The following is a 13,654-nucleotide window of genomic DNA, read 5'->3' as shown; positions in this document are numbered from 1 at the left end:
ATCTATTAAAACTCATTTAGGTTGCTCCTACCTTCAAGACATTTACAATTACTTTATTCTATTCTTACATAAACTGCAATGTTTAAGAGATATTAGGTACACTTGACTTACTACAAGGATCGGATATGAAAATGGTTATGAGAGTACAGAAATGCCACATAGCAATTTAAGGCAGTAAAATAATACTAAGTCAAATTTAAACTGAAGGGGCAATTTACCATTAGTAGACATGAACTAGAATTGGCTTTTGACCAGAACTTTATCCCTATATTTATAAAAAGGAACTGGAAGTTATTCTACAGACAAAAATAAAGCTTAGCTTTTTATGTCTCACCTGAAAGACTGGGAAAATATTTTTGTAAGTCAAGAATTTATGCCCAGTGTTGCTATGTAGACTGACATTTAAAAGCTATTTAAAACCCTCAGAAATCTTAGTTGTTAAAATTATACATGCACAAAACAGAGAGATTAAATGCTGATTTATATGATATTCTTGCTGAAGTAAGATTTCAATAATACAAATATTTTAAAAAATGAGTACAAGTTGGTAATGTGGATTTACATGGGCACTTCCTCTACTATGATAGTCACAGATAATTCAATTAAATCAGTACATGACAGGATACAATGAAAACACTCTAATCCACAGGTATTGGCTCAATCTAATTCTGGCTTCATTACAGTTCTTCATAAGGAAGTTTAAGATTTTATTACTCTTATATGGTCTTCTCCAATAGAAAGGTAGACTATGAATCAGGAATTATTTAAAACTATCATGTAAGTTTCTGGTTTATAGCTTTAAAAGAGTCTATTTACCCTAAATGAGGTGTAGAATGAAGACAGACAAAAGTGGTATAATAAATCATATCCTTTAAATACATAATAGTAATATATAATATCAATCAATATATCACAAAAGGTCTTTAAGGCAAATACTTTCTATGACCTTTGACATAAAATTTTTTTTAAATGATATAAAAAGAATAAGATGCTGGTGGTGCGATTTTCATTTTATTTCTGGGTAGTAATATACTATCATGAGAGGAAGGAAGTGGTACCAAGAACCCTGGGAAGCACACTATTGGGAGGCAGGCATCTAACATGGATTGGCATCTACTGTGTGTCTGGTAACTTTCACATTTGATAAGGACTCTGGGGGGGGAGTGTTATGGTTCCCATTTGCAGATAAGGTTACTGAAGCTCAGGGAAATTAAAGAACTCACCCAAAGTCACATATTTGACCAGTAAAAGTGGATTATAAAGTTTGGATAGAAATGTAGTACCTCTAGTTCTCTAAATAATCATAATTGTGTCATCTTGCAGTTGTTAATTTTCAATGACTGTAGCCCCTTCTAAGAGAATTCTTGAATATAGAACTATATTGGACACAATTCCAGAAGGGGTATGCAGGTGTACCTGAGAATGTATAATTTTTGTGAAACATAGAATGGCTCACCTAGATGTACAAAAAATAAATTTGTGTAGTCATCTGTAGAAATATAGCATCAAGATGGGTTAGCTTTGCTCAATGATATGATACAGCTACAAATTATCATCACTGAAAATTATTTAAATAATTAATGATGATGCAGACTATCAGAAGCCAAAACATTTAAAATTTAAGAGATCTAGGATTACATCATCATGCATTACATCTAGTTTTACAGGCAGGATAGAATGATAAGAGTGTAGAGTTTGTATGCTTTGGCATCAGATCTGGATTTAAAACCTGGTTATAACAATTACTGGCAGTGTAAGGAAGTAAGAGATTTAGGTAAGTTTCTCTAATCCTCAGTTTACCCACCTGCAAATGAGGGGAAAAAGGACCAACGTTATAGGGTTACTATGTAGATAATATATACTAAGGGTTTGTCTGGCACAAAGTCAGTGAAAACAAATGGAGGCTGTTACTATTGTAGTTCTTTAATTGATCTGGGTAAAATCTGACCTTCCCAAATGAACTTCTTGTGGACTGGGCTTTATTGGCACTGTCAATGCCATTTAGCTGAAGACCACCAAGAAAACACGAATAGTGGAAAGAACTGCGTTTAATGCTCACTGTAGTGAAGGAGAATGCTCATCGTGGGGCACTGTAGGTATCTCATAAGAGAGTTTTAGAAAAAGAATGTATTACAGGTTTTAGACTTTGGTTGAGTGACTTTTGGGGAAGCTCTAAAGACGGAGGTGTTCATTCCAGATTGGCTGGTGTCAGAAAGCAAGGGCAATTCTATAGGGAAGGCAGAACAGAGTAAGGATAAAGCTGTAACTGGTAAGGAAGCAGCAGTCACTCTTATTAGCTAGGAGAGGGCAATGTTTGGTATTTTGTGGCTGGCACAGTAAACTTGTTTTTGTCTGTGCTTAGATGACAGTACAAAGTAGTCTTGTTTTGTGTCATTTTATCATAACCTGGTATGATAAATAACTGATATTGGTGCTCCGAGAGATTATTTATGTCCAATAGGACAATTACATGGTCTAGCTGTGATAGCCAGGCCAGCTTTTAACAACAGTGAGGCCTCAGTGTCAGATCAATTCTTGGATGTCCAGGGCTACTTTTTCCTTTCTCAATATCTTTTCAAAGCCTCTAGAAAGCCATATCTATTATGAGTGCTTAATAAGCTTCCTGAATTAATTAAAACCCATGTTTAAAAGTGAGTTGCATGTTGTAATAATGCAATCTTTTACACATATCATTATTTTTAATTAAGAAGCTTGCTTCATTCACTGTTCCTCTCAAATAAAAATGGCAGTATAAAAACAACCAGTTTAATTCTAGTTTACAGATGGAAAGTCTAAGTGATTTTACTAAGTTATATCTCGAGTCAAGAGCCAGAGTACAAAGTCCAGTCAATTCACTTTCCTGTACAAGATGTAATGTTATTAAATTTTATCAGTATGTTTTTTCTCTTCCTCTGATCATTGTACTGCATGGGCCAGATTTTTTTCTTAAGGCTTTCTATCAGTTTCCATGGCCAGAAAAAAAAAAAAAAATTAAATCTGAACATCTCTGTCTAATCGCACTTAGCCAGACTTTAGAGAGAAGTATACTTTCAAATTTTGAAAATCCTTATTGTGAATACTTTTTTTGGTCAAATGAATATTATCTTCGTAATTAAAAACATTTAATGGCCACTTATCATACACTTTTCAGGAGTAAATGTATTCAGACTACCTTAGGATTACTATTTGCTACTCTTATCCCAAAATGGACATTAGGCATTTTAAGGTTATAGTACTTAAGTAATTTGGAAAGTGTGGATTAATTTTAAATTTGGTTATACAATAGTTACATATCACCTGTTTAAGAACAGGTTCTACTGCCATATCTAACTCTCCCTCACTCCAAATCTTCTGGAGTAGCCTATGACAATTTATGCAAATGACTGTCCCACAACCAGATTCCACTTCAGTTCCAGCATTTTACTACCTAAAGGTATTTGAATTAAAAGGATAACAATCATAACCTCAAATAATACAGGCCCTGTGAGGAAATAAGTAAGGCTTGCTGTGGAGAGATAAGTTCTGAATTATGACAACATCTTTATTCTAGAGGCGATACTAGGAGCTGCTCCTCACAAGTCTAGGGCAAGCTTGTCATTCCTAGTCAAAGGGAGAACACTTGTCTAGAAGTTCTCATAATTGGAATGGCAATAGTAAACAGAGATTAAAAGGCTGGGCTCATCAAACCTCCAAGGAATTAAAGCAAATACCAGATGCCAAACTATCTGTTACTAAATGGGCTGATTAAAACTTTTAAGTATTTGAGGGGGAGAAAATAGGAAACTTGAGCCAAAAGTTCTGAGATCTCAAAAAAAGATATACTGAAAAAACTGCTATTAAATAAATGAAATCAAGATTTAGAGTCATTAATATCATAAAATATATAACAAATAAATGTGTCTATATATATTTTATGTATATATGTGTGTATAGACATTATGAGTTGTGAAATAAACATATTTTCAGATATAAATGAAGATCAAGGATTTTTATCATTTAAATATCTGCGGTGGTTTTTGTTAGTTAAGTTGATGGCTATAAATCTTTTAAATTTTCATTAATAACTACAAAGCCCCTCCAAAATTTAAAGTATGTTATAAAAATAAAATAATAATAAAACACCTTTCTAGGATGAAAAGTACTAATATATATTACCATAAATTAACCCTTTGCACTCGCTTGCTTTTTTCTCATTATATACTCGGCATTATCCACACTCGACATCTGAGTGCAAAGGGTTAAATCACACGGTCTATAATCTGTAGGGCTAAAATTTTATACAAATATGAACCATGATGTAATAATGTTATTACATCATGTATTCTTAGAATGTATTTCAGCAGCACTGAAAACAAATACCTTATAATTAGCTCTCATTCATTTAATAGAATATGAGATAAATTATGTATGTCAAGTGTAGTATTATGAATAACAGAGGAAAAAATGACGACTGAGCTACTTTTATATACCTGGTTGGTAAAAACTCTGCACTAGTCAGTAATGACTTAAATTATAGCACTCTTTGGATCACTTACAAACAAGCAGCAATAAAGAAACAATGGGAGTTTAGAGGAAGATCCATGAATATAAACATAAAGAATGAAAAAACAATTGGGATAGAAGCCTTTCTAGAGTGTATCCATTTGTTTAATAAATGTTATCTTAAGGACAATTCACAAAAAATATAAATCCAGTCGGTATGTCAAATTAAAAGATGTTATAGTTCTCCAGGTATGTCAATACCCTATATAATCCCAGAGGAGTGGCATCTTATTGGGGAAATATTTATTCCCCTCATTAATAAAAATGACATACACTAATGAATCACTTTAGAGGAGAATGATAATGATAAATTGTTAAAATTATGAAACTGAATACTTTCTTATTAAAACATATATAAAAACCATAATATATAGTGCTACTGAACAATTACTTTTCTATGGAGTTTGATCAAGCTACTTTCATAAATTGCCCTTCAAGTTAAATTAATAATGGCATTTATGCTTTTTTCCCCTAAGTATTTAAGTTCAAGTATCAACAAACTTCTCTATCATAATTTTAGGTCAAGTCATAAACCTAATTTTGCAGAGTATATTATAATTAATTCTTGATTTATGCATATTATTATCCTTGGAAGACAAACAATTTGAATGTTAAGTCTTACCTGACCAGGTTCTGTTCCAGTTACAGTCAGATCTTGGACGGACCTACGTCTTGGCTGTCCGTTGCCTTCAAACAAACAAACAAACAAAAACAACAAACAAAAGGTAAAATACTGAAATCTACTCAAATAGACTCTAGGGGTGTAACTGCTACAGTAGGAAATTGGAATTTGTTGTTCCTTGAATCTACACAAAATGTGGAAAAAAGAATAAATGAGTTTATTGAAAAAAAAAAGAGAAAGATGTACAGAAAGGAAGAGAAACAGCTGCAGTGTTTTAACTCAAAATTTGCTGGCCTACAACAGAGTATGTCCTAACACAGTAACCACTCCTACCACGTGAATAGCTGCTGAACTCTCTTCCACCATCTTCTGTCAAGTGTTTAAATAGATGAATGCCTGGGGGCTGGGGCTGATGATGGCATCTATTTCAAGGGCCTTACGTTACAGTTTTTATGGCAAGACAGCTAGCAGGTTGTAAGACACAACTGACTTTAACTGGCAGCAATACCTTGTTTGTTGCAGAGTCTAAAAGGATGCTTAGAATTAAATTTATTATACTGAGTCACACTTAATCCCATTAGACTTTGTCAGAATATAGTAATTTATTTAATATTATTTGTGAACAACAACTCTTAATTTCCTCCTGGAGATGAATGACTCTCATTTTGTTCTTAAATATACAGCTTGTTGAAATGGGCTATTGTGTTAACCCTACTTTAGGAACGTCTAAGCTAACAATAATTTAATAAAAAAATCACTTTATGAAAGATTTCTGCAAATATAATTCTTCAGCAAAACAGAATGAATTAAGCAATACCTTCACTCAGTACTTTTATTTGGTAATAGGACTGTTTATACACTATCTTCTAAATGAGAGATCAGCTGTGTAAAAGGAAACACCAAAATGCTATTAATAACAGGTAATACAATACTCAAAATTCTTTTGACTCTGAAAGCTATATTCTATAATTCCTCAATTAGTGAGCAACCTTTAGAACATGTACTCCAGATGTACTCTAATAGTTGTGGTCCAATAAGCAGACAAGATTCATTCATAAAACTTAAGATTTCCAAAATCCTGTGCAAAAAACCCCCAAAAAACCCCTTATTTTAAACTAATCAGCAATATAATTTAGCATCTAAACCCAGGTGACCCCATTATTATTTTGCATGAAAAAAGGACCTTACAATGGAGTAAGAATGTTTAATGCAATAATATGTGTAGTGAATATGTAAACTCAAATTTATAACTACCCTTGAAAGTATAAGACATCAAAACTTTATTTCATTTTAAGCTATGCTTTAGAATTCTTTGCATAATTTGAATTCAAATTTCATTTTATTTCTAAAAGTTTCAACATTCCATTTTAAATTAAAATAATAAACTGTGCATTTATTGAATCAGACATACTATATTACTTCTATGAATACTTGCAACTACCCCTGGTTCCATAGGAAAAAAAGGATCCCCACCACCATGACTAATAAGCAATTTTAGGCACATTTCATTCAACACACTCATTCTAAAATTAGTGGTGATGAGACAAGCTTGTAAAAGTGTCTGGAATTCTCTTTTCAGATTAGCAACACAGCAACATTTGTGAATCTGAGGAACCACCCAGCACATGTGTCTATAAAGCATTACATCACTATTGCAATAACAACAAAAACTCAACTCAAATTTAGGTGCGGAGGCAAGGGGATAGGAAGAAAGGGAAGCAAAAACTTTAAGGAAATAGGGTAAAGAAGAGCTGACAGTTAACAAATGCCATAAAATGACAAATCTTCAAGCTACCACATGATTCAAAGCAAGCAATATTAGGCAAGGCATTTGATTAGCACAACCATGACAGAAACCATCTGGCAAATAGTTCAGACAAAGCAAATAGGATTGCAATCAACAAATACTTGTTGCTCCAATATTAACTTTTAAGCCATAATTTAGAAATATGAATGTAAAACATACCAATCTCCTATTATTTTAAATGAAAATTACTGGGTGTGTTCTCAGCAAATTTGGGTTGATTCTGAATTTTTCTGCAATTGGACACAAATTTAGAAATTCACTCATTTTACATTTTTTTTTGCTTCTTTGATATGTGCATACCTACATTATACATGGTAGTGTAAATAAAAAAGTAGTAGAAATGAGGGCAACACAATGTAAACAGATGCCTCATCAAGGAATCTGAAACCTGCAAATGATGCCCTGAGTAATGAATTCTTGAACTTTCATGACTTATGATAGAGAACAAATCACATTTTTAAGGATGACTTCTAAGTAAAGAATACACAACACTGCCAGTGCATCCTAAATCCACCCCTCCCTAAATAGAAAGGGGGGAGGGGAGAGCAGTTTATAGGTCAATTTGGTTCTTTTTACAGTAATGTCATAAAGACAGAATCTACCTCTTCAAAAAAGCTGAGCTGATATTTAAAAGTTATCATAGAGTTCTCCCAGAGACTGCTGGCTTAGGTCCCAGACAGTCACTCTTGTGGTTTTACTTATTGGTTTTAATTTAGTTCCATAGCTTTCCTTACCTTCACTACTCTTATCTTTCTATTTCTCAAACTTCCTGAAGACTTTCTTCTTTTCATGTAAAAACCAACACTACATTTTCCTGGAGACATCTCTTAACCTAAATGTTAGAAAATTTGAGATTTGTAAGTTTTGCATATTAGAAATTACAGGATATTATTCTCTTCATATGTAAAATACACAAGATTTTAAAAAATTTGTACAGCTTGATGTACTGTAGAATTATATTACTGCTTCACAGTAAACTGAATACGTATTTTTTAAACATGTGTTTTCATTTTAGCTGCCACAAATTTCATATTCCTTTACTAATTCCAACAAATTCTGGCTCTTTCATTAAAAAGGCCCTTCAGTGAGGTTTTTTGTTTTCCTATTAAAGGAAAACAATTATTACTGATATTTTTGCTTTCTAATAAACCACTTTTATTAGGTTAGAGTTTGACATTTTAGATTACAAAAAGTGATCTCAGTAGACTACAACATAGTAGAGAGATTACCTAAAGCATTCATTGTAAGGTTACATTAACTTCCCTATTTAATTATCCAAAAATACAGAATTTTATTAAAAGTGAAGTGACTATACACAGAAATTGGTATAATGTTTAATTATAATTAATAGTATAGCACCCCTTGGGCCCCAGCATCTCCAGTCAAAGGTTAACAACTGCTAATGACACTTATCTGTGTAAGGTAGGAAGATCTAGAAAAACTGCCAGATCTAGAAAAACTGAATTCTTTATCTCACTGTCTCTTCATATTGGTGCTGCACTTTTCAGGGTGAAATATTTAATAATTTGCATAATTCTAGTTAAACAAATGCTTAAAAACATTAATATCTAGTTCTTGAACCAAATATAATATAAGAAACACGGTATTTTCATCCTAGTGGAGAAAGCAAAATAGTGTCCAGGTGTCCTTGAAAAGTATCTCTAATTCCAGTTATCTGGTGTTCTACAAAGTCAATCTGTTTGTCAAGCTCTGATATTTGGAACTTGTGAAGGAGGGCAACAACACATAAGTATTAGAAACCTAACTACACATCTATTTTTCTGTTAAATATGTTTGGATTTTTCCACATTCTACTCATTTCATTTTACTACTTATACTCTTGGCAAAAAACCAATATACAATATTGTATAAATGTCCTTGACTGAAATTAAAAGTGAATACTCATTAAATTTTTTTCAGTTGAAAGATCTAAATACAGCTGAAATCATAAGGACACCTAAGGTTTCTTTTTAGCTTTAAGATGATATTACAAATAATAAATATCAATTAAATTCAGGCTCTTCAGGGAATTGGACAAAAATATTTAAAATATTTTAATAAGATTGATTCAAAAACATTTGCACATTCAATTTTCTTTATTATATCTTTAATAAGAGTATGTAAGATAGAAAATCCTCTTTGGTCAAGGCATTCTATCAATCTCAAATATTATATTATATTATTTTAGGCTTAGAAAAAAACAAAAGGTATACTAAAGCAACATTATTCAAGGTTCTCAAATTGAAGTTCTTCAAGGCAATGCTTATCCATAGAATGGATGAGAAAATTTTCCAGTGCTTAAAATGAAATCTTGTATTATAATTTAGTCTAAACTAAGAAATAAATTCTGAGTTATCAATTATGATATTATAATAGCATTAACAAAACTGTTTAAATATAAATATTCTATAAAATTTTCCAGTTTAGCTAATTTTCTCAAGGTATATTTGTAATATATTATAATATCAGTATTTGAAAAATTTTACTTCTGCAAATCACATTTTGGAAATTCACTTCATTTGATAATAGCAATTAAGCTGGTATAAACTATGTATAACAAATTTTATATTAGAGTAGAAGTGCCAAGACCAATGTTTCAATTAAACCTTTTATAGCTGGTATGTATGTATGAACACATCAGTATTTTTTTCCAGTGGGTTTCAAAATGCATTATAATCACAGTTGATTTTCTTAGGTGCTATAACTACTCACACAAGGACTCCAGAGCAGGACTGCTGATCTTCCTTGATTACTGATGTCACTAACATGAATAAAATTTGCTTTCTTAACTACTTATGTTCTTGCTCTATGCTTAAAACTGGAAAAGGTTTTTGCTCCTTTTTTGTAATTTTTAGGCATCTTTTACCTGTTCATCTTTGACATTTGGATTTTTTTTTAAAAAAAGTAAAATATAGATATTTTCCTAACATCAAAAGAATTGTTATCAGAATGTATGATATACTTTCACAATCACAATCCCTATTTCATTTGTGTCTTTGAGATGAAGGTAGAAAAATAGATTCTTGGAAGCTTGGATAGTAACAAACATAAAATATGGAGGAAAGTAAAGAAAATCCAAGCAAAGATCTGTATTCTTATTGCCCTTATTAAAGTCCTGAAAGAAAAAATATTTAGAAAAACTTGAAAAATCCAATAATCTGCCACCCATTCTCTTTTCTGCAAATAGAAATACAACAAATTAAAAAGTACTGGTTGAAAAGGAGGATTATGCTTTTTAAAACTCAAGTTTTAATGGAAAATATTTAAGAAAGCCTATTTCCTTTTCTCAAAGCCTATTCCAATTTATCAGCTTATAATATTTAATAAGCAAATGTTATTAGAAAATTGCAGGTCAAATGATCTAAATCTTGGGTAGGAACCTTCCACATTTACATTTTCTTTGCTTAGGTAGCACAATGCTACTTGGCAGGATCTTCTCCATAAATGAAGAGTCAGCAAAATGTCATATGCACTCTACTGATAATTTGCTCTTAACTTGGGTCTTGCTTGGTAATAAGAAGGCAGATTGATCTATAGCTCACACTTGAAGAGCAGGCGGACAGTGGGAAGAAGAGAGGCTTATCCTACCAAAGTGTGCCAATACTTCTTCAGAGCTAGGAATGAGGTAGACGAGGTATAAAAAACTACATTCTGATTCAGAGAGAGTCCTGAAGGATTAAAGGTCAATTTCTGCATGACTAGAGAAACTATTAAATTGATGAACATTGCTGTTAGCCTTAAGTTGCTTTTTCTTCCATATCTGAATGATGGCATAATACATAACAGTTTGAAGAGCTGGCAAAAAATAAGATTAGATTAGGGTCTTTGTGTTTCTTTACCCATGATTAGGTTAGACATTTTTGTCATTATAAAGATGTACATGTGAAAACTTTTTGTGATGCTAGAAGGAATGCTCTTATTAAGAGAGACAGTTCATTCCAAGAAGTACATTAGACTCAGTATATACTGCACTTGGTCAAAGGGAAGTATTATTGAAACTACTTTCTGTACAGATTAAAAAAAGAAAACTGTATTTTAAAAAATGCTTACAACTGTGTTCCAATGCTAATTAATAAGAATTTGGATATATCAAGAAGTATTTGGCAATAACACAGAACTTGTGGGAAATCCACTTAGAGCAAAAAAATTCTAGAAGTTATTAAGAAATCAGGAAATTAAATATCATCTTCCTTTATATTTAAAATGTCATACTGGAAATTTGAATATTCACAAAGGGTGAGCTGTATTTTTATATTTAATTTTAAAATGTGACCTAGGAACACATTAATGTTTGGCTTTCATGTCCATCAGTTTCAATTCCATAACTTGCACTCTTGTATTAAAGAAAGTACAACAGTTTAAGTTAATGTTTGGATATCTAAAAAAAAAAAAAAAAAACTAACAAAAATATTTAATAAAGGTATTATTGAATACTTTCATTTGAATAGCATTGTTGCTCTGGCAATTAAGAGAATTTAGCTTTCCTGACTTTTAAGAACCCAATGTCATAAAAGAGGGTCTCCCTGGCTAAAGAGCTCTCCTTACTATGAACCCTAAGGAGGAGCAAGACAGAATTAGTCTATCTTCTCTGACTTAAAAGAGCAAAAAATGTGATTTAGAAGATCTGGCTGTGTAATTCTGGGAAAGCTACTTAACATCATCAGATCTAAGTTCTTCAATTGTAAAAAAATAGCTATAATTTTATCTGATAACCTCGTTACAAGGCTGTCATTAAGGTCGATTAAGATGATATAAGCTATTAAGCTACTTTGCAGGCCACAAAGGACATCTAAGCAGGGTTTCCCAGCACTGGTACTGTAGATATTTTGAGCTGGATAATTCTTTGTTGTGAGGGGCTGTCTGGTGCACTGTAGGATGCTTTCCTGGCCTCTGCTCATTGTATGCCAGTAGCACTTGTCAGCTGTAAACTATTATTCTTTCCCCTCCCCTTCTTCCCCCATTATCTTGTATAGTATTGGCTATATTGCCATATTTATGTTCTTATTGCTTGCCCATAAGTGCTGGACCAAGATTATACTGTCATTTGTCTAAATTTTCCTTATTCCCTGAAACATTTAAGGTAATCACAGCTCAGCACTATGTAAACTTAAACACTGCCACTTCTTTAGTCAAAGTATTATTGAAAAGTATACATAGTACCTTTCATCATGGAGGTAAAATGATCTCAAATACTTTGCTAATTTCTAAAACAGTCCAGACTCAATAAATAAAAATTACTACATAAGAATGAATTAACTCTATTTTTTGAATAGCAATAGTAACAATGTTATAAAATAAGAAACCCTTTTGATAACCAATGGAAAAATACTCTAATATAAAATAGTTTTGTATAGACAAAATGACACCTAAGAATTGTAAAATTTTTATTTTTGTATCCTAGTTCCTAGCCAATAGATGCTCAATAATGGTTTGCTCATAGATATTTATTAAATATCATGTTAATATGTTTAATATGAGAAGCAATGAGCCAGCTACTGCTGACACAATCAATGATAACACAACAACAGAATAATCAATAAAAACACGGTCTCTATCTTCACAGAATTTTCAGTTTAGGAGGGAAGAACCATTAAGTATTCAACTATAATATAAACACTATGCTAAAAGCACAATCACAGGCAAAGGACAGAGTGTTGAAGAATTCATCCAAATCACACTCATGAATGTATATGGAAAATATTATATATTTCCTTATTAAGATTTTGGTTAAAGAGGTAAAGGAAAACCTAAAGCAGAGGGATAAATAAATAATAATTTTGATAACACATATTAACCAATGTTGAAATGCAATATGTCATTTAAGTTTCTATTAAAATGGTGATTTATATTTAACTATAAATAAAATCAGTTTCTCAATTTGAGACACTAAAGTACCATGTGTAAGTTAGGTATAAAAGATGGAATTTATGAGATTTTCTTATATAATACATAAGAACCAGAATTGACCACTTATTTACATTATTCTTTGGCAAGATACCCTGCAAAACAGCAAATATCATTTAGTTTTATTTTGTTTTGGTTTTCTAGGTTAAGGCAAAATGGTATTTAGCAACTCTCTTCTCTCAACTTCATGTTTACTTGCTACCAACAGAAAGAGGCTGGGATAGAAAGCCTAGAAAGGGAGCCCAAAAAGTAGTTAACTGAGGAAGGAAAGGGGCCAAGGACAACAAAAAATTTAAAATAGTTGTTTCCTCTTTCTGCTGGGTGCAAAAATGGTCTGGGTTTAGCTCATGCTCACTTAAAAGATAAGATGAAGATGCTAAAATTCTGGGTTAGTGTTCTTTTTTGTGAAAAGGTTTACTCTGTCTTCCATTTTATCCTCATTATTAGAGATCTGAGGTATCTTTTCAAGTCCATTTCTGAATAAATGTATAGTTTTCACTCTGTCTCCCTAATTACTGCATGCAAGGTATCTATTTTCATGTCCTATAAAAATTGGAGCAAAAAGCATTCTCAAAGTACCAGGGATCATTATTCCGGTTCCACAGCTATTAGACCAATTCAAGTGGTCTATGATACCTGATATGACGATCTCAGGGACATCCAGAATGTTGCCAAATGAAGCGGTTTTACGGTGGCCCCGTTTAGGCTTGGGATAGGCTGCAAAAACACATATATACAGTATACATGCAAACAACCACAAATAGTAACACGGAAAACGA

The 13,654-nt window shown here is 32.1% G+C and overlaps 1 protein-coding gene across 2 annotated transcripts in view; it reads right to left on the bottom strand.

The window, feature by feature from the left end:
* The window catches only part of MAP3K7 (mitogen-activated protein kinase kinase kinase 7), a 63,221-nt gene that overhangs the window by 13,854 nt on the left and 35,713 nt on the right, over positions 1–13,654 (bottom strand). The window contains exons 13-14 of one of the 2 annotated variants that reach the window (XM_076003109.1): positions 13,512–13,592; positions 5,165–5,229 (exon numbers count right to left, since the gene is read on the bottom strand). In XM_076003109.1, the coding sequence (XP_075859224.1) occupies positions 5,165–5,229; positions 13,512–13,592 (146 nt within the window). The remainder of the gene's footprint in view (positions 1–5,164; positions 5,230–13,511; positions 13,593–13,654) is intronic. The other variant, XM_012750957.2, reaches the window with a different exon arrangement.

The sequence above is a fragment of the Microcebus murinus genome, chromosome 5, assembly GCF_040939455.1.
Source record: "Microcebus murinus isolate Inina chromosome 5, M.murinus_Inina_mat1.0, whole genome shotgun sequence".
Classification (NCBI taxonomy): Eukaryota; Metazoa; Chordata; class Mammalia; order Primates; family Cheirogaleidae; genus Microcebus; species Microcebus murinus.
Note: the sequence above shows the minus strand (reverse complement) of the source record. Positions and strands in the feature narration are given on the sequence as shown.